The following is a 22,781-nucleotide window of genomic DNA, read 5'->3' on the forward strand; positions in this document are numbered from 1 at the left end:
CAGTGACGCCTGGAGAGGTGGATAAAGCAATGAACCAATGCTTCTGACCTGACCTGCTGGCCTTTTTTCATTGTCAGAGCATGGCAGGAGGCTGAGGATGAGCACAGACCTATTCTTTTTACTAAGTTCTAGATGTCTTAATACAACAAATCCCTTCCCTAGCTCATATACATGGCAGATTTCTCTCGGACTCTTTCTATGAGTTCAAGACTTCTTTGTGCAATACCTGATCAGCACAATTTCCTAAGAAAGCAATGAGTCTTTGTGGTACTTTTCCCTTTGTTTGAGATTTAGTCTGAATATACCTGGGGAATGGATTTATTTTCATCAGAGTCAGCTTAGGTCAAAAACCATAAGGCACAGGATTATAAGTAATAGGAAGGGAAGTAACAGCTAGGATTCATATGGTTCTTTAGGGTTTGTAAAGTCTTTCAATAGGTACTATTATCTCCATTTTCCATATGGGAAACTGAGGTAGGGAGTACTTAGGTATCTTGCCCATAGTCAACCCAGCTAGTAAATAAGTGTCTGAGGTCAATTTGGAATTCAGGTCTTCCCGATTACAGATACAGCCCTTGATTCTCTGTACCACCCATCTATGTGAATCTAGAACTCTAACTGGAAGGTATCTTAAAGATGAAAGAGAGATGACTAAGCCTGGAAATGACCTTATGGATCATAGATTTTTAAAGCTGGAGGGAATCTTGGAAATAATCTAGTCCAACTATTTTATAGATGAAGAAACTATGAGAGCAGAAGTGATCTGTCCAAAGATATGGAGTTAGTTAATTGTGGAGCTAAGACCTGAACTTGGGTTCCAAAGTCCCTGTTTAGGAATCTTTCCATCACATTCCACTTCTTCACTTGTCCTATAGCTAGAACTGAAGGAAACTGAGTTCATTACTTAAAGATACTCTCTAGAGTCTTAAATAATCTACAGTTATCCCTTCTGCATTACAACTTTCTCCACCATGGTTACAATATATTGCATGCCAACATAAGAAATTAAATGAGAAATTTGGGGGAGTTTTGTGGGAGCTGCAGATAATACACAGAGGCCAGCAGATGATTTAGAAAAAGTTTAGAAATTCAGAAATGCATCAAATATATGTATAGTCTTATTTAATATCAATATATTTTATCTTTTAATATCATAATAATTCAGATTTTTTTCTTGTATGAAAAGAGATCCAAAAAACTTTATGAAGATTTTGCAGATTGCAGGAGTGCTTTACTCCTAACCCCCATAATATGGAAAGGATAATTGTACTTGTTACATGGTATGTTCTTAGAGAGTCAACATTCATGCCACCCAGAAGAAATAATTGGTTAGAAGAAACACAAGTAGGAAATCCTAAGGAAGGACTGGAAGCATTTCATGAGGAAATGGGAGGACTTCGACTTTTTTGTCTGACATTAGGTCTTACAAGGTTTAAAGCTTTTGTTTCCATTTTAACAAACTAACTGAAGAGTCTAAAGTTGAATTCAAGGGATGTATGTGAAGAGCTGATTATTAGAGTTTCAGACAGCTTGAATTGGAAAAATCCTCAAAGGATTATTTCAAACCACTTTCTTGCCCTTTAAAAAAAAATAATTGATACTTTTTTTTTTTACATCACTAGAATTTCTTCCAGTATCCCTCTTGGCTCCTCCCAGAGAGCAATCTCATATAACAAATGACATTTTAATGTTTTTTTTTAATTTAAAGAAAAAGGAAGAAGAAAAAATTATTCCTCTAAATCAGCAAAACTGATCAATGTAATGAAAAGATCTGAAAACATTTCCTTTTTTGTCCACTCTCCCATATATATATACATATACAGACTTTCCCTCTAGTCAGGACCAAGTAGGATATCTCCCATTGAGAGATCTATAAAGAATCATATTTCACATCCTCCTGTGGCTCTCACTTTTATTTTTTTTTGTCTCCTTTAAGAGTACATATTATAATGACATGATTGTGTATACATGTGTTAAGAGGGAGACCACAGTGAAAGAGTTAAAGTGAGAGTGAATTGCCTTTAATTTTAAAAGTTAATATTTACTACTAATGCTACTAACTTTATATATAGACATATAGCTGCTGTCAAAAAAACAATATGAGCTCTACACTGTTCAGTTCTGACAGTCAGCCCCTATAAATACTGGGATGATGGCTTACCATTTCCAACATATCTTCCTTCAGGCTGGGGCAGGGTGGGAATGAGTGGAAGTAAGAAGGGGTGAATGACTGCTACTCTATACCTAAATTGACTAAAGCCAAAATTTTGATCAGAAAGCTTGTGGATACTATATAGGATTCACTCTAACATCTGATAAGCCATTTAGTATGTCAACAAGCACTTGTGTGCCAAGAATTGTGCTAAGTTCTGGGAATACAATGAAAAGAAAAAAAACTACAATCCTTATCTTCAAGGAGCTTATATCCTAATGGGGTAGACAAGATGTAAATCACTAGGTCTCTCAAGTCCTACAATCGTAATCAATCAGTTTTTGTTGTTTAGTCTTGTGGACTTGGACTCATCATTGATTCCACTGGGATTTTCTTGGGAAAGATACTGGAATGATTTGCCATTTCCTTTTCAGCTCATACGATGAGAAAATTAAGGCAAACAGGATTAAGTGATTTGCCTAGGGTCATACAGTCAGATTTGAACACAGAAAGATGAAGTTTTCTTGACTCCAGATCTAGCACTATCTACTGCATCACTTAGCTGTCCAAATTACTGCGTACCTACTACGAGCAAAGGCCTTGTGATGGAAGTATAATATACAATTTATGCACTCATGACACCTGTAGTCTAGTTGGGGAGACAGGACATGTTAGATAAATAATTCAAATCAGAGATGGTATGGGCATAGGTCCAGCTCCTAAAAATTGTCTGTAAATCAGCAATAGTATTTTTTTAGATGTAAGAATGAAATCCAATCTGACCTCAGAGTGATCCTCAGGGCTTAGAAGGGACATTGTAGAATCAAAGCTGAAAAGCACCTACTATGAGACTGGATATCTATCTTTTGGAAGTGAGGAAAGGAGACTGAAATTCTAAAGGCAGACATTCTAATGGAATAATCTTTCCCCTTCCCCAATAATGTCTAAGGTCTCTCTGGAAAAGAACAAAAAAGAGCTTCAGGGGCATTTTCTTCAGATTTTGTATAGGGTCAAAGGCACCCTCCTGGAAGAGCAGAGCTGTATAGTCTTCATAAACTTTTTGTCTCCGGTAAAGACCTCTGGAAACAATAAGGGACTGAGAAAACCTGTCTAATTTAGAGTCTGAAATTCTCCTGTAAAGTTTTTCAGTTCCAGCTGTCTTAAAGATTTCTAGCTCAAAGTTAAAGCCTCCAAGGCTGAGGAGGTGAGAAATGAAACAATTCTTTTAAGACACCCACTCCCTACCAACACAAAAAAAAAATGTTTTTGAAGTTGGCCACAGTCCAGAGGAGATCTAAGGAAATTGGTTGGAGGCCAGTCCCTATTCCTGGCACAGTGGACAAAACACCTATGGTTTCTTGTAACCAGAGGAGTTTCACTCCACCTTCTTTTGCTCCTCTCAATCTCCACCTTCCCTTTACTCCAATCCCCCCCCCCGCCCCATCTGAATCCCCAGGCCATGTCTGTCTATCCTGGGTATATAGCACAGACTATGGTTCCTGAGTCTGTTCAGAGAGAACTGTGATAGGATATGTAGAAACAGGTCAGGCAGCCTGCTAGTTAAATGGTCACTGAATATCAATTGCTTTTCCAGCAATTTGGCTCCTTCACTCAAGCTTTACCTTCCTCTCTAGGGTGGAGGGAAAGTAAATGGGTAGCTTTTTCTACATAGTCCCAGTCTCATGGAATCATCTGCTCACATCTGCTGGGCTGAGGATAACTGAGGTAAACAAAGAAAGAAAGCAGGTATTTAAGGATATGCACAAATATTTGAAAGTATATCTTAAGTACGTCCTTTAGTATTTGAAAGATTGTCAGGTTTGGCTCTTCCTTAGAGGGCAGAAGAAGTAATAAAATACAGCAAATTACATGGGTTGGAATCATGATGTTGATACTCATTATGTCTGTAACCCTGAAAAATAATTTAACTTTTCAAGTTATTTCCTGATCTGTTAAATCAAGAGTTTGGACCAGATGATCTTTAAGACTTCTTTCATTTCCCCATCCTATGATCTTATGAGTAAATTCCAGAGTCTAACTGTACCTGGAGAGAAGGAAATTTTTTCTAATAATAAAAACTGTCTCCAAATAAAATAGATTGTGTCATCAAGTAATGAGTTCCTCATCATTGAAGATAGTCAAGTAAAGAATGGATGATTAGATACAAGGTATGCTGCAGAGAAAATTCTTGTCCAAGTTTGGTTTGGACATGATAATCTGTGAGATCCTTTTCATCTTTGAAGTTTTATTCAGTTTAATTGAAGTTAGAATTTACTGAGTGCCTTTTATGTGCTAAATGCTAGGGATACAAAACCACAAATGGTCCCTGTCCTAAACAAACTTACATTCTTTTGGAGATTCTACACCAGAAGATACAAGAAGCATATAATTCAGGAGATCAGCAGAAAAGATCCTTGGTGAGAGGTGGATGTGGGGGAATTACATCCAAAGAGTTATTAAATTGCTTATACCCTTTGACTAGGTCTATTTCCAAGATGATTGGGGAGGAAATGAAAAGAATCTGCATGTTTTAAAATATTTATAGCAGCTCTCTTTGTGGTGGCAGAGAATTGGAAATTATAGGGATGCCCATCCTTGGGGACTGGCTGAATAAGTTGTGATTGTGATGGAATATTATTGTGCTATAAGAAATGATGAGCTCAATGATCTTTAAAAATATGGATAGACTTGCAAAAATAATGAAGAACAAACAGAAGAAACAAGATATTGTATACAGTAACAGTAACTTTTTTTATGAAAACTTTGAGTGATTTAGTCATTTTGACATTATAAATACCAAAATTAATAACAAAGGGCATGAGAAGGAAGACACTATCTGCTTCTAGAGAAAGAATTGATAAATAAAAATATGCATAGAATACTTTTATATATACATATACATATACATACATATATACATATATGTTTATATCTAATAGTCATTTCTAGGATGGAAGGAGAGAGGAAAAAAACCAAATTTATATGATAACTTTGTTATATATTCAAAAGCAATAGCAAATTGTACACAATATATTTGCAGTTTCATGTGCAATCATATTTTTTATCATACTATGTTATGAAAATGCTTGTTTTCTTCAATAAATTAAAATAAAAATAAATAAAACAATTGGGGGGGCTGAGGCAATTGGGGTTAGGTGACTTGCCTAGGGTCACACAGATAGGAATTATTGTGTCTGAGGATGGATTAGAACTCAGGTTCTCCTGACATCAGGGCTGGTGCTCTATCCACTGCACCACCTAGCTGCCCCTAACAATTTTCTTAAAAAGAGAGAGAAGCCCTTAATGGTTACATTTGTTTCTGCATCTTCCTCACCCAGCATCTGTCCTTGATCCTCCTTCATTGGAGTCTTCTGGAATTCTCTTGCTTTGGGGAACACAAGATCTTTGGATAAACTAGTTAATTTTTGCTTACTTTAGGTTCCCTGTTGATCTATGAATTAAAGTGATTTAGAGATTGAATCATTGAATCCAACTCCCTCACTGAGTAGAGAAAAGTGAACTTCTGGGAAGACAAGATGTTCGTCCAATCTGATAGTTATAGGATTTCCAACAAAAGGTTCACCTAGTAGCTCAACTGGAACTAGAATCTGCATTTCTTGACTTTTGCGTAGTATTCTTTTTCCACTTTACCATATTGACTGTTCTGGGCTCTAAATCCAGTCTCTTGTACATTTTTTTCTTGGAAAATCTTTGGGGAATGGTCTGCATAGTGAGTTAGACCACTATTCAGTGCTTACTGATACTATTCTGTCTGCTGGCTCCTGGCCTCTTTCTCTGATGGATCCAAAAAAAAAAATGGCTTAAAATCCAAACCCATCAGCCATTCCCCTGGATTCCCACTGAAGTGGTTTAAGATGAGCAGGTGCCTTTGACAAGAAGGAACCTCTCCTAACTCCACCCTCTCTTCTTCTAAGGGAGGAGCTCTCAGAAGTTCCAACCTGTCTCCATTCCCACCCCAGCACAGTACAACAGTTAAGCAGCTCTCCTACATAGTTCTCCATTCCAGTAGGGAACAGCTGTGAGGTGGAAATCTAAGAGCAAAGAGGAGAATCTTTGAAAATGGATAGAGTTCTGGGCTCCCAGGAAGTCCACACTGTACCCTTGTGTACCACCTGAAAGGCCAATGGGCCTGCCTTGAAAAGGAGCTTCCTTGCAGCTTTTTGGTAAGTTGACACAACTATCAACTCTCCATGTTTAGGGAAATAGTCCCTAGAATGTTAAATCTAGAAGAGATCTAGTCTCACACACACACACACACAGACACACAGACACACACACCCCTTCATTTTACAGAAAATGAAGTTGAGAGTAAAAGAGGTGAAGTTCATTGTCTAAAGTCACACAATGCTCTCACTAGATCATCCAGAGATCCTGAAACCAAGAGTTTGAGCACTTTAAATACTAACATCCAGTTAAAGACATAAAAGACTAAAAGTAAAATACTAATTTTAGATGAAGTTATTTTTTATGTTGTTTTTTCTCAATGATACATAGGAAATACAATTTTTTAAAACTTTAACCTAATCTAAGCCAGTCTTTTGATTGAATATGCTGGTTCCTTTTGATGGATAACTGAGAACTAAAAAAAAACTTCCTCCTATTTCCTCATCAAAGTTAGAGACTTAAAAGGTTAGAATGCCTTTAGTGTCTATGTTAGGGAGAGTTGGGGAAAGAGAGAGACGGAGGGAGGATGGAAATCATCTCTTTTCCCATAGAGCTATTTCTACTTAGAGAAAACAAGAAAGTACAGAGCAATTAAGAAAGCCCTCCTTACCAATAATTGATAATTAATGGATCCAAGGCAAGTCACTTAACCTCTCCAAGATTAGTTTTCTTCTCTATAAAATGAAAGTTTTGGATTTTGTGGTCTGATTGGACCCTTCCAACTATAAATCTATGATTTTATGATCATTTCATCCTTTTCTAAATGTTTAGGGAATTGGGGGATATCCTTTCACCGTGAAGTCCATTCAAATCCCACCCTTCCTTTCATAGTTCATGATCTCAGTAGTCACCTGCAACAACTGTATGAACCCAGACTTACACAAGTAAGGGAAGTCAGGAAGCAGATGGTGGAATAGAATATGGATTAGATTCAGGAAATCTGGGTTAAGGTACTATTTTGCCATTGCCTTAAAAAAAAAAAAAAACATTAATTAAAACCATTGCCTCTGGTTTTGAGACAGTTGTTCATCTTTATAGGCCCATTTTCCTCAATTTCTGTAAAATTAAAGGGAGAGGTTTAAACTATATGAACTTTAATTTTTCTTCTAGTTCTAAAAACATGTAAATTTTTCAGGAGTCTGAGAAAGAAGGGTTGAGGTAGGCAAGTAAAGAGAGGACAAAATGACTGTACCTTATTGGAGTTCCTTAGGTTAGCTTTCTCACAGGGAATTGATTGGATAATTTTGAAATTTAAAATTAGGGGAGAATTGGAAGTGGCAGGTTATTTCAGGTTTGTGAGGGAAGAAAGAAGAAAAAAAAACATTTATTAAGTACCTAATTTTATGCCAGGCATTGTGCCAAGCTCTTTCCATAATCTTTGATTCTTATGATAATCCTGCAAGGTAGGTACAATTATTATCCCTATTTTATAACTGAGGAAACTGAGACATAAGGTGGTTGCCTTACTTCTCCAGAGTCACACAGTTGGTAAGTATCTGAGGCAGGATTTGAATTCAGGTCTTCCTGACTCAGGCTCAGAACTCTCTTAACTATGTTATCTATCTCCCTCTGAAAGAAAAAGTAATGAAAGTGGGAGTAAAAGGCAACCAACTACTAAGTAGTGTGAAATGAAAGATAAATAGAGTCAGGAAGTCATCAAGGACAGAGAAGCTACTATAGGAGATCTAGGATGCTGGCAAAGGAAGAAAATCTTGATGAGGACATTTAGGGGAGGAAAAAAAAGGAACTTGTTATCTACATAATTAAAAGGTAGGTAAAGAAAGATGACTATATTCCTGGTACTTATGGTTGGTAGGATCAAAAAGAACAAAAGTAGGATTCTGGAATTTATTTTACTCTGGGAACTGGGATGATAGGGATCGAAATTATTGGATTCTCATTATTAAGCTTTGCTGCTCCAAAGAGGCTCCATTCCCAGAGAACCTCAGACCATCCACTCACACAACAGAGTTTCCAGAACACTGGAACCCTGGAAATTTAAACTTGAGACTCTCCATTCCACTGTCAGAAGCATGATAAGTGATCTCAGGACTGACTATCTTTGTGATTTCTGACATTCATTCCTAATTAAGCTCATTTTTAGTCGAGACCCCCTGGATCCTACTTCTGTGGCAGTCCTCATGTGCTTACAAGTACACATGCCCACACCCTCAGGCTCCAGCTGGGGGTCTGCACCAGATGAGAGCTGATAGGTCTGAAAAAAAAAACACAATGAGCATGTCCTCAGATATTTAATATAGCACTTGGCCATCCCTACTTCTGGCCTCACCGAAGCCTCACATAGTCCTTCATTGTCTCTTCCCAGCAGAGACAAAACTCGACATAATGTCAGACAACGGGCATGGAGAAGGTCTGGATCCAAGCCAGGGTGGATGCTATAATATGATTTCCTTTCTAGCAAAATCACAAAATCCATTGCAAAAGTTGTCCTGGATCACCTGTGATCTCATATCTCACTCAGCACAGAAGGGATCAATATGGAACTCATATTGGAATAATAAAGTCTCTGACTTTGTTTAGGACAGGTTTTTAATGTGATCCTTTTAAAAGAGCACAATTCCTAAGGCACTTATATTACATGTGGTTCCTGGAACTGCAATGCTCTTATATAAATCCATAGAATTGGAAGGAGCATTTTATGGCTCAATTAGTCCATCCCTTGTCTAAAGCAAAAATCCCTCAGGTTGAGTGTGTGCTTGATTATTATCCTCAAGAATCATCCTTCCTTCAATACACTAATGAGAGTGAAATGCTTATGTCCCCTCAAATGTTCATTCCCCTCATAATGTCCTTTCTCATTTTACAGGTGATTCATCTTCCTGCCTTACAAGGTTCCCAATATGTATTGCAACTTCCACCATTGGATCTTTGTGTGTCTCTGTATCTTGACTTCAAGGTAAACTGAATTACCACAAAACCTCGTTGGTTTTCAAAAATGGTTTATGCCTAAGAATTTTAAATGGTGGCAAGGCCTAGAACTTGGCAGCTTTGCTTCATCAAACAAACCAAGGCCAAGCAAAGCAGTCATTTCTACTAAGCACACTTATGAGTGCAATATAGTTCCTTGGATTTGCTCTTGGGCAAGTTTCCCATGAACTAAGTTTCCTTTAATGTCAGAAGCAGAAGAGTCTTTCCTGTCCAGCAGGAACACACTCAAGGTTTTGAATCTGAATTGAGTTGCACCAGCTAATACATGAGGTACTCTTATCTATGGGACACATCTACGGAGAAATGAGAATGGCTGAGTGTTATTTAACATTAAAGAACATTTGGAAGTTACCATTCTAGTGCTCGCTCTTATCTGTTTGAGTATCTCTCTCTCTCTCTCTCTCTCTCTCTCTCTCTCTCTCTCTCTCTCTCTTTTTCTCTCTCTGTCTCTCTCTCTCTCTGTCTCTTTCTCTGTCTCTGTGTCTCTGTCTGTCTCTGTCTCTCTGTCTATCTCTGGTCTTTGTCTATCTCTGTCTCTCATCTCTGTCTCTGTCTCTCATACACACACACAAACACAACACACTCATCAAGTAACAAAACTTTCTTTCTGTTCCAGAATATGCATCCAAGGGAATCAATCTAATATCGAAACCAACAGGAATGACAAACTCTCATTGCCTGGTTTTGAGAATCTCACAGCAGGATATAACAAGTTTCTTAGACCCAATTTTGGTGGTAGGTTATCATATTTTACAATAGTTATCAATAATTTAAAAAAAGACAAATACAGCACACAGAGGGGAGAAAATGTAGGCTTTCTTTGTAATTTTACTTTTTAAAAAATAAGAGAAAAGGGTAAGAATGAAAAGGTGTGAGAATGAAAACACCAATAATTTTTCATATAACCTTGGACATACATATTTACCTCTTTATGCATTTATGATATTAGGAAATGCTCCATATTCTAACAACATAAATTGTTTTAGTATTTTCAAAGCACTGTCACATATTTGGTTCTTACAATAATCTTGTTATGTACCTAGGACAGGTACTGTTATTCCTATTTTACAGATATGGATAGATAGGCAATCAGAAAGAAAGACAGACAGAAAGAAAGGCAGACAGAGAAAGAGGAAAAAAAGTATCAGATCTCCTAACTATACTAAATACTGCCTTTCTAAAATGTAACCCGGGAGGAAAAGTTCATTACTAATTTCAGCCCTCATTGGTATACACCCACCTAAAACATCCCATCCAGATAGATGGGATCCTAAAACTCCCCAGATATCACAAATTATGTGTAAGCTCAATTTTTCCTGGCAAATGCTGAGTGAATATCTCCTGTGATTTCTATCTTGGCCAAAATTTCCTGGGAGGAAGCTGCCCTCTGGTGGCACAGTTTAATTTTATTACTAAAGGGGGGAAAAACAAAAACCAAAAGAAATCATTATGTTCACAAATAGATTCGAAAACACAGCAAACCTGAAGCTCCCAGGGTGTTTTCTATCCATGCTGTGCATTTTCAGTGGGTAGGAGTTCTTTTGGGAGTCTCTCTCAGGACATGTGCCCCCTTTTCCCATTCTCCCCTTGGTTTGTCACATTCGCTCCTGGGACTCAAGCCACGGTCCTTCTGGGTTCATTCAAAGTGTGGCAAGAACAGCCTTTTGCCTGTTTTTGTATCCCCAGTACTTGACACAGTACCTAGCACACAGCAGGTGTTTTGAGACATCTGGGTAGCACAGTGGGTGGTGTAGTGGATAAGAATGCCAGGCCTGGAGTCAGGAAGACTCAGACACTTACTAGCTGTGTGACCTTGGACAAGCCATTTAACCTCTGTTTGCCTCAGTTTTCTCACCTATAAAATGGGATTGTGATAATCGGATGAGATTTGTGAAGCTCTCAGCACAGTGTCTGGAATATAGCAGGTGCCATATATTAGCTATTATTATTATTATTATTATTATTATTCAAGGCCCCCACTTTGGAGACCATTGATCTGGCGCTGTACTACATGCAGACTCTTCTCTGGAAACCCTTTCTAGCAAAACAAATACCTCCTCACAGAAAGCAGGTCTAGAAGTGAGGAAGACCATGATAGAGGCAGTTTACCTCTACCAATCACTTATTATCCCTTGGCTTTAAATTGCTCATGTATTGATCAAAAAAAAAAAAAAAAAAAGGAAAACAGAAAATCTCAGAAAAAGAAAATCTCACATTTTGATCCTCATGTCATCCTTTTCTATCTCTTTATTCTTCTCCAGGGGAACCTGTTCAAATAGCACTGACACTCGACATTGCCAGTATTTCTAGCATTTCAGAAAGTAACATGGTAAGTGCCTTTTTTTCTTCCTTATGCCACAACAGATTGACTTTTTTTACATCTCATAGATGGTCTCCCAATAATACAAAAAGTTTTAAACATCAGGAACCTTGCCTCTACAAAAAGCTGCTACAAATACTTTTTTGCACATGTGGGTCCTTTCCTCTCTTCTAGGATCCAAAAAACCCCTAGTATTTTAAAAGAGAGAAAGTTGGGGTTAAGGGAAAATGCATAAAAGAATACTTGACATCATGTAATCCCTAAAAGTAGGGGGGAATTGGGTAAAGATTTATAACTAATATCTTTCAATAGTTTCGTAATTGAAGTAAATAGCTAAAAAAAAACTTGGTGAGATTAGTTCATTTTAGTAGGCTAGCAGAAAAAGCGACAGACTTGGAATCAGGAGAATGGAGTTCAAATACTAACCTTGAGCAATTCAAGTAACAATCATCTGCGTCTCCTTTTTCTCATCAGGAAAATAGTGGTACCTATACTGGTACTAGCTATGTCACAGGGTCATAGTAAGGAAAACACCCTACAAACCTTAATATGCTATTCAAATGTGAGCTAGTATCTTGAAGAAGGCTTACACTACATTGTGGACTAACCATGGGCGTCTCAAACATCCAACCTATGGGCAAACTTAGTACTTGTTATTTGTATTCAAACAGACCTTAGAGCTAAATTAGAGAAATATAAGTTTTATTCAAAGAACAAGTTAAACTATTTGATTGAGTTTTATGAAGAAAAAGGTCTTTGCTTACCTCTTTTAAGTTACCAACCAAAATAAATAAGGTTGGTTTGTTCTTTTGTTGACATTGGCTGCCATAGCCAGGGTTCCTGAATAACTATATTGATATATGTCTCTTATGCTTTCCTTTGATCTTAACTTGAGAGGTATGTGTAAAAAGCTGAGATTTTTCTCCAAGTTTCTTAGTCAGATTCCTTTATTTTTTCTTTTCTTCATATGTTCTTTATTTTTATTTGTATATTTATAATAGAATGACTTAGTCACTCAAAATCATTCTTAAAGCAATATTGCTATTACTATATACAATGTTCTCTTGGTTCTACTTCATTCTTCACCATCTTACAACCTCACATCTTCACCATTTCTTACAACACAGTAGTATGACATCACAGCTATATAGCACAATCTGTTCATCCATTCCCTAACTGATGAGAATCCCTGTAATTTCCAATTCTTTGCCACTACAAAGAGAACTATTGTTAACACTCCATTCACATTCATTTAGAATTACTATTTGTGAATTTCCTTTCATTTTATTTTTATTCACTATTTTCTTCCTCAGTCTATTTATGTTATCCTTATTGCTTTATCTTCTCTCCCCACCCACACATTCAAAAGTCTCCCCTACTCTTCTAATCCAATTCACATACCCTTCCAAAAGTCCTTCCCTAATTCTCTCTCACTCTGCCAAGTCTCACTCCAGTGATTTACCCACCATCACCTCTATAAAAACTTTCTCCTTAGGACTACACTGCAACCATCTACCTGAGGCAGCGATGGACTGATCAGCGGCTGGTGTTTGAAGGCAACAAGAGCTTTACTCTGGATGCTCGACTTGTTGAGTTTCTCTGGGTCCCTGACACATACATTGTGGAATCCAAAAAGTCTTTCCTACATGAAGTCACTGTGGGGAACCGATTGATTCGATTATTCTCCAATGGCACTGTCTTGTATGCTCTCAGGTAGATCTGTCTGTAGGTACAAACTGCTGACAATCAGTAAATCAAAGTTCTGAGCAGGTTTAGCTGTTTTCCTAGAAATTTTAATGATGAATCAGACTTACACGACTCGATTTTTCTCTAAACAGACAGACACTTTCTTTGTCAATCTCTGTTTATGTCCTTATTCCCTACAAGAATTGAACCCTCCCATATAATTTAAGTGTACTAAAAACCAAATGGTTTCTGTGGGCTTAAGGGAGGAATCCAGGAGGCTTCCTTTGTATGATTTATTATTTCTCCTTTCCAAGGGAACCTTTATACATACATTTAAGCAGATGCCCACTGACCTGAGGCCAGTGTTCTCTATAATTTAAGAATACTAGAAAGGGAAGATATCAGAGAAATCATCCATTCCAACTGTCTCATTTCACAGATGAGGAAACTGAGATTCAGGGAAAGTAAATGACAATCTCAGGGTTATATGATTTTTTTTAAACAATGAAGGTAGGATTAGAACTATGGCATACTGACTTTGAGAAAAGTAAGAGAGAAAACAAACCCACCTTATGACTGAGTTTAAGGTCTAGAAAGGAGACATTAAAATTGGAATTTCAAAGGAAGTACCACTCCAACATGTATTGCAGAAAACAAGAAATAACTAGATTTCTGTATTCTCCATTTCCCTCTTTCTGGTAGAAATAGTGAAAAAAAAGGAGTGGGGGTAAAAATGTATAACATTCCATTGAGTTTAACTCCTATATAGAAACCTAAACATGGTAAATAATATAAACAATAATAATTGTAAACCTTGGGTTTTACAACCCAAGATGTCTAACTCATTTTAGAGTCAGTGAGTGAGACAACATGGTCCAGTGGAAGGAGCATCGCTTGTGACGAAGTAAATCTGGGCTCTTGTCCCAACTATCATTAACCAAGTTTGTGATCTTAAGCAATTTCCTGGGTAGCGACGTGATGCCATAGTGCACAGAACTCTCGACTTGGAGTCAGACTCATTTTCCTGAGTTCAAATATAGTCTCAGACACTTACTAGCTGTGTGACCCTGGGCAAGTCACTTAACCCTGTTTGTCTTAGTTTCCTCACTTGTAAAATGAGCTGGAGAAGGAAATGGTAAATCCCTCCAGTATCTCTGCCAAGAAAAGCCCAAATGGGGTCACAAAGAGTCAGACACAACTGGAAAGTGACTGAACTAACTCTCTGAGCCTCAGTTTCCTCAACTGACAAATAGAGGTAATAATTTTTCCTTACTACTACTACAGCTGACGGAGAAGTTCCTTGAAAAACTTTAAACCATTATACAAATGGAAGATATTAGTAAATGTGTTGCTTTTAAATTAGAAACACTTCAACTTCCCCCTACTGGGACCTGTTTCTCTTGATGCTCCCTTAACAGTATCTAAGCAGAGACATTGAAATGTCATTTGTCACCCAGAACCCTAGTGGTGCTTTCGATGCTGGGTCCAAACCACATGTTCACTTCAAGAATCAAGCTAAAAGTCCTCAGGGTCTCACTACTAGAAGACAAAACATTCTTTATAAGGCATCCTCTTAGGACATGCTTTCTGAAACTCAGGCTCTTTTTTTTCTCCAGAATTACTACTACTGTTACATGTAACATGGACTTATCTAAATATCCCATGGACACACAGACGTGCAAGCTACAGCTGGAGAGCTGTGAGTATAATATCCTGTGAGCCCTTGAGATTATTTTCATGGCTGACTTTAAATCTGTTTAATAGCAAAAAAAAAAAAGGAACATCAACTGTATCTGGTGTCTGCTCTTGATATTAATCCAGGATGACAAGAGCCCTTTTGACTGTTCTCACCAGGAGATTTGAGGAAGCGCCACAAAAGAAAGAAAATCTTTAACTGTTAGGCCTTCTTTGGAGCATAATTATGTGTTGGTACCAAGTTTTTTGAGATAATATTGGTCCTCACAGTCAAAGGAAATGTTTTTTTAATGAAGTTACTTTTCTGTGGCAGGTTACCAGCAATCTTTACTGCTTTACTTCTTTGTACTATGGTACTTTTAAAATAAGAAACTGAAGGAGACAGGATATAGTCAAAAGCTCCAATCAACAATTTTTCCACATAACTTCTATCAGATAGAGAGAAGGAAAAAAAATAAAATGAGAAATGTGATAATATTAAAAGAGGATGAAATGTATTAGAATAAAACAGAGTTCTAAGAGGGAACCAAACAGAATAATAATGGCTAACATTTATATAGCATTCACTGTGTACCAGGTAAAATACTAAATGCTTTACAATTATCATTTCATTTGATCTTCACAACAACCCTGGAAGGTAGCTGCTATTATCATCCTCATTTTACTGGTGAGACAATTGAGACCAACAGAGTTAAGTGATTTGCCTAAGGTCACACACCTAATAAGAGTCTGAGGTTTTGAACTCAGATCTTCCTAACTGCAGGCCCAGCATTCTTTACTATTATTTACTGAACTGCCTCTAACAGAACTGATAATATGCTATGTTTATAAAGCACTTTGCAAATCTTAAAGCTTTATGTAAAGGCTAGCTGTCATCATCATCATCAGGAGGAGGAGTATGTATAAAGATTTCTGCAATGCTGTGCTAGTAAAGATTTAACAACTAGCTCTCCAAAAGACATGTTGGCAAATAGTGTAATAGTTTGTCTAATCTAGGCTATTGAACAGCCACAACTTCACTTACTAATCTAGATATTTATTTAACCATTCTTATGAATTTATTTATTCCATCACTTGTGGTATAGTGGAGCAAATATTTGTGACAAACTATGCTCAAATTCTATTTCTAACACCTCAGAGCTATATGACCTTATAGAAGCCAGTGAAGTATTGATCTTCCATGGTTGTTGTGAAGATCAGATTAGATAATATAGGAAGAAGCATCAAACCTTGCTAATGTTCTTGCCCGTCTTCTATTGTTTATTCCATCTCTAGACTCAGTTCCCCTCTTTGGCCCATAATGGCTCTATGACTTAGTTCTAAGGTCAAAGGGACAGGGATGGCAGTAGTCTCTTGTTCCTATTTCTTACAAAACTGCTTGGCTAAGACAGTCTCTGCTATATCAACAATTATTTCTTACTGTAGTATATAGCCTCATGGCCCAGTACAGTTCCTGGGTTAGAAGGAGCCACATAGTGCATTCCTATCCCTAATGCCTCCTGACTTCTATCCATCTCCCTAGGTTAATGTAATCTAGAAAAATGATCCACTTTTGGGTCAACCTACTACTTAGATTTTACAGCTTAGTCTTGCCCTCTTTTAGGTCTTTGTTGGAACAATTGTGAGGATAACTGTGTTTTTTTCTCCACTCCAACTCTAACTTCAATTTCCCATCCTCCTTTTCACTCCCAGCTCTAATATTATAGAATTTGGTGAACACTTTATTTCAACAACATTCATTAGTGTTTGTTCTGGGTAAATTCCCATTGAGTACTATATTCTTATGTGGAGGTAGCCTTGGAGTTGTCAAAGGATATGCAAGTAAAAATCTCACAAGATCCTACCAAGCTAGAAATGAATATAGATGGTGTATCTGATCCAAGGAGTTCTTAGAGGTTTTACCTCAAAAGACTGGCTACTAAGTCACCAGATTTTTCTGACCCTAGGAACTCATGGCTACTAAGGCATAGCAGGGCTATTTTATGAAGAAAGTATCCCAACAGATGAAATCATAGCTTTTTAAGTATTTAAATAAGTGAAAAATGCTGTGCTAAGTACTGGGGGAGATAAAAAGATAACAAAGATATGGTCTCTGCTTTCTGCAATCTGATAGATTCACTCATTCTTTCATTCAATAAATATTTATTAAGTACCTGATGTGCTAGACACTTAGGAAGATACAAAGTTTAGATAACTCATGATCCCTGCCTTTAAGGAGCTTACAGGTAATTATTATACACCATTACATGAAAAATGAACTATAAAACAATGTGCTTTGTGAGATACAAGAGAAAAGTCAGGATATTACAGACATTGGGGATAGTATAAGCAACGAAATGAAGGCAAAAAGTTGCTTAACATGTTTAGGAAGCAGAGTATAGATTGTTCTGACAGGAATTCAGAGTGAGGATAAGAAAGTAATAAAAGTTAAAAGTGGAGTTCAGAGTTTTCTGCCTACAATTCTGCCCTTTTTGACAAAAATCTAATTCTACTGTTCTTACAGTTCCATACATTGCTGAGCAAAAGTTCTTGGTTCTTGAATTCTCCTACCAGAGTTTCCAATTCATTTTGGGGTTCCCTGTTTCTGGTGGAGTCCCTATCTTTTTCTCTCTTTCCATTGAATCATTTAAAAGTTTGTTCTAAAGGCCACAGGACATTTGTTTAGCTTTACTAGGATTAAACCCTTTGAGCTTAATTTTTTGTATTTTAGTTGTTGTTATTTTATTCTTCATAAGTAAATTGACCTGCATTGCCCAGCTCTCAAAAGCAATACAATAGGACAGAAGTTATAGATACAGCTGTTAACATGGGACAATACATAGTCCCATGCTTGCCCTATCAATTCCCATTCTCATTCTATAATTTCACATATTGTCCAAGGCCTTCATGTTTGTTAACTAAAAAATCCAATTTTGTTTAATTTACTTTCATTCAGAATTTATCCATTTCTCTTAGTCATTTGAATTTCCTTTCTCTCAATTCAATTCAACTATCTCGAGATGCAGCAACTAGAATTATACATAGTACTTTAAGAATGGACATAACACAAGTGCAACAATATGAATTGTTTTATTTTTAAAATCTTTCTATTTAAGGAATCACTATATAAATGTCAGTTTTCATCTTTATGATTGTTTACATGGGTGATTTTTTTCTGTGTTTCTGTTTGTATTCCTTTATATCCTTGGGTTTTATGAATTAGATTATTTATGAACTTTTATGAATTAGATTGTATTACAAGCCACCAAAAGTCTAAGACACAAGGATACATCAGACAGGTGAGGAATGATTACTGTTAAAAAAAAATTGTTAACATCTGTGTTCTTAAGACATTTTCTCATGTATATCTGAGTCAGATGTTAAGGGTTCTGATCTATAAATGAATCCAAGAAACTTTTCCAGTTTTGTAACTGCTGACCTTGAGTAGGTCATCTTATAAGCATTGTTTGGTTTATTTTTCTCTAAATTAAGTCATTGCTTCATACATCAGTCAATCAATAAACCTTTATGAAGAATCTCTTATGTGCCAGGTGCTCTTCCAAGTAGAAAAAGCAAAATGATAAAACTTACTTGCCAATCTGCTATCCATCATGCAGTTGTTGAGACCTCTCAACACTTTATTACATCATGTAGACATTAATATCTAGGAGAGTCAATTGTCATTTGCAAAGTTGGAATTTCATTCTTATTGATTTTATTATCTCTTGAAATAGTCACTGGACTTGAACATTTGGTGGATTTCTACTTTTTTTTCATTTTTTCCCCAATTATATGTCATGACAATTTTTAGTATCCATTTTTCTATGTCTGGCTTGCTGGGACACTTCCTAGCCTAGACTGTGTCCCCCTTTTACCTAAATAAGCCAAACCTTTCTTGCCAATCTTCCAAGTTTTTTAAGCTAAAAGATACTTTCACCCCCATCTTTTTTGCTGGTTCTTGTGTTCCCAGAATTCGTTTGGGAAGGTACTATTTTATAGCTGTTTGGAAGTGAATATGGGAGAATTATGACAAATTTACAGGTTATTCCCCACTTTGGCCCTCAGAAGTCAGAAGTCATACTTGCCATTCTTAAAAATTGTATTACATATAATTCCAATGAAACTATATTTAAATGGATACTGTAATATTCTTATGATGAATGCCAGAGATTATATGTGAAAAGAATTAACCTCAATCCTTCATTTATCATAAACATCCCTAAGAAACCACTGTGGAAGCTACCACTAAACTGCAGAAACTTCAGAAAGTGGCATTTTTGATTGGTGTCCAGGGGCACTCACTCAACAGAGATAATTTCTCAGGGCATCAAATATAGCACATGTAAGAGATGAAAAATTAGTTAAGCACTGGAGGCCACTGAGTATTCTTTATGTAAGGGTATAAACGGGCAAATGTTCGAATAACAGAATCATTATGAAGCAGCCATCATTTTTCAAAGGTAGACATTTAATTAAAGACTCAGACAGACAGATTAATTATCTTGTTTATTAAATTAATGCAATAGCTTTCTTGATGCAGTGCAGCTGTTTGGTGGCTAAGTCAAACTTCAGGTTATCAAAAAGATAACTCATTTTTTCCCCACATGGAAAAAGTAATTGCCCTTGATGTATTCTACTTCAGCTTGTCTCAAATCCCTGAGGCTGGATTCTTAATACAAATTCAATGGTCTGCCTGCTTAAACACTACCTGTGCCTCTCCAATGTGAGGAAGGACCACTCACTAAAAGTTCAACAGTAGGCAGCTGGTTAATGGAACCTTTGCCAAAAAGGTGTGGTTTTTTTTTAATTATCCATTGGGAAACATTTTTTACCACCCCACAAATATTTTCCTGGGCTTTTCAATATCTTCTAGTATTCACCACAAGGTTTATTTGATGGTTTGGGGAATTTGCAGGGCAAAAAAATTTTTAATTCCAGAGTAGGATTTTCTACTTATATTCTAATTTTCTTTCAACTTTAGTTTCTTTGAGACCATTTGGTCACTTATACTTTAGTTAAGTGACATTGCACTGGGGGTGTTGTAAGGAAGGGTACAAATGGAACTTGTATCAGGAAATTCTCAGGAATTTAGCAAGTAGATTCTTATCCCCTTTGCTCGAAAGAGATGTCGATTTTCCTTGAAAGGTGTCTCACACAGCCATTGTGTATAAAATTAGAATCTGTCGACCTTTAAAAGTGGATCTATAATTTTGTGAGAGTAAAATGGTTTTTATCTATAATAATGGCATATGTTGTACAGGCATCAGAAGCAGTTAGAGAATTTGCTTGCATGTTGGTTGATGAATGGACTATAAGTATATAGTAATCATAAACAATTGGGTTCTGACCCATCATCAGAATGTGAAAGTCCTAAGTTCCTAACATCATATCTCAAGAACGGTAGAAGCACAATAAATACTTGTTGAATTTTTTTAAGGAGCATTCCCTGTATAGTGTTTCAGGGTGACATCCTCTGAGGCAAATATCAGAAGGGGCAAGTATGATTATTTTTGAATGGCACACTCAGCACTGCCCTTTGAAGTGTTCCCTTATGTATATTCCCAGATGACATCCTACCATGATCTTGGTGAACATACCTTATACCCCAGCAACATTTATAAAGGTTGGGAGTCAGGTTGGAGGAATTTATGGATATCTACCACCCTTATTCCTAATCCAAACTTTCTCCTCTTTTTCCAAATTGTCTTTCACGTCTGTGTACTTACATTTTCAATTAATTATTCTCTCTGTTGTTATTTGGTGAGATATATCACCACAGTTTCAAGTCTTTCTGTTCTAGTGATTATTTTTGCTATGTGGATCATAAGTGATTATTATTTTTCTCTTGAATTACTTGAGAACACACTGAGGCTGTTCTAAGGTCTCTTGGGAATGCATGGGATCCTCTTCCTCATAAGGTATTGATTCATTTTCATTAGCCCTACAATTTTTTTTTCAGAAATGTTTGGACTTGTTCAGATGATCTGGAGACCATACTATTCCTTTCTTTTAATACCTTCCCTATTTACTTATCTATTTGAAGGCTTTGACTTTTCTTTCTTGTCAAATCTTTGGTACTTTTATTCCTTTTTTCCTTATATCCCCTATCACCATTTTCTGTCTCTTTCTTTGATAGCAGTCTCCCAGGAACTAGACCTCAAAGCTGTCTCAGATTTCTCCCTTGCTGGGGAATAATGCACTTTTAAATCTCTGCAATTTATGACTTCTGCAGGGATAGAAAGGACCTCATCTGGATGCCAGCTCCCTTTCCTTCAGGTGTGGTGGAGTCTTTACATACACTGGCTTTCAACCCTAGTTCCCAATGCTCTTCATTCTCTGGTTGATCACAGCACAAAATCCTAGGCAAACAAAACAAAACAACACAAAACAAAACAAAAAACAAAAAAACTTCCCACTTCCACAGCAGAGGGTGAAGGAGTAAGGAGAGTCAAGTTCTTTTGCAAGTCTATGGGTAGGCTTATGTAAGCTTGCTATAGCTGAATGACCATTATAGTAGGGAATGCTGAATGTGTCCATTATAGATCAGGGATCAGTCTTATCTGTTGTTAACTCACTGAGTTACTATCTTATCAAAGTTCTGGCTATCTTAGACAATGGGAACAACTGAAATTGTTTTCTCTCTTACACATAATTCTTAAGAATTACCTAAGGAAAGTTTGAAAAGTTGCAAGAATGAAGGGAAATGTGTGGTCCATGTTGCTGGTTACATGACCTGAAGGTCTCTAAACCAAACTTTCAAAGCAAAACTATAACTATGTATCTTCTCTCTAAAAATAAAATAGCCCTGAGAAAGTGAATATATGAATAGCTGACTTATCATATCACTTCAAAAGAACTACATAGGTTTATATGGGAATCAACACATTGTGGCTCTTCAATTAGCATTAAATAATCAAAGAAAAATGTTTTCCAAAAATATCACTTTATTTTTATCTTGCCACAGGAATTTCTAAAAATAATTCAAGGATTACCAATAAAGAATCCTTGCACTTACTTTGTTTTACTCCACCAAGATAGACTTTTAATGATCAATCCCACATTCTTCTTATTCCATCCAAGTTTATTCATTTTCTGACTTGCTCAATCATAAATGGGATTTGACTTATATGACAACATTCTACTAACACCGATTCTTTTTTCAGGGGGTTATGATGGAAGTGATGTGGAGTTTACATGGCTGAGAGGTAACGACTCTGTTCGAGGCCTTGAAAATTTACGACTGGCTCAATATACTGTGCAACGGTATTTCACCTTAGTCACTAAATCCCAACAGGAAACAGGTAAATGAGAAAGGAAATTCAATAAAAGGAAAAATAACTGAAATGAAGAGGCAAGATAGAGACAGAGTAGGATTACTGAACTTAGATGTATCTTCAATTATCCTTTTCACTTTTTTTCACTGCCCTTCTGGACAGAAAAGTCTCCTGAGAAAAAGAGAATTGGGTCTGTCCCTGTCCATTTAAAACAGAGAAGTGAAATAACTCTCTAAGGAATAGAAGACATTTCTAGGCCAATTCTGAGGCAAAGTGACATTTATCCAAAGTCATTTTCTAATAGTCAGTGAAACCCTGGGGCTCTCACATGCATAAAATTCACCTTGAAATCACTTTGTTGAAATGATATTTCTTCTGTGTTTTACTGGAGGACTGCTTCTCTGCCACCACAAAAATTAATACTGTGTTGATAGGTAAGGAAAGTATCAGAAACTTACAACATCAGCAGGGTTATTTACACACTTCAAAAGGAAGAAATTGTTTCACAGTATTTCAGCAATTAGATGCCTTACCAGATTCA

The 22,781-nt window shown here is 36.7% G+C and overlaps 1 protein-coding gene across 1 annotated transcript in view; it reads left to right on the top strand.

The window, feature by feature from the left end:
* Positions 1–22,781, top strand: part of GABRP (gamma-aminobutyric acid type A receptor subunit pi) — a 41,138-nt gene that overhangs the window by 14,031 nt on the left and 4,326 nt on the right. The window contains exons 2-7 of the mRNA XM_003759128.3: positions 9,165–9,254; positions 9,903–10,021; positions 11,548–11,615; positions 13,102–13,319; positions 14,909–14,991; positions 22,130–22,267. Of these exons, the coding sequence (XP_003759176.1) occupies positions 9,199–9,254; positions 9,903–10,021; positions 11,548–11,615; positions 13,102–13,319; positions 14,909–14,991; positions 22,130–22,267 (682 nt within the window). The 5' untranslated portion in view covers positions 9,165–9,198. The remainder of the gene's footprint in view (positions 1–9,164; positions 9,255–9,902; positions 10,022–11,547; positions 11,616–13,101; positions 13,320–14,908; positions 14,992–22,129; positions 22,268–22,781) is intronic.

The sequence above is a fragment of the Sarcophilus harrisii genome, chromosome 2 (assembly GCF_902635505.1).
Source record: "Sarcophilus harrisii chromosome 2, mSarHar1.11, whole genome shotgun sequence".
NCBI classification, from domain to species: domain Eukaryota; kingdom Metazoa; phylum Chordata; class Mammalia; order Dasyuromorphia; family Dasyuridae; genus Sarcophilus; species Sarcophilus harrisii.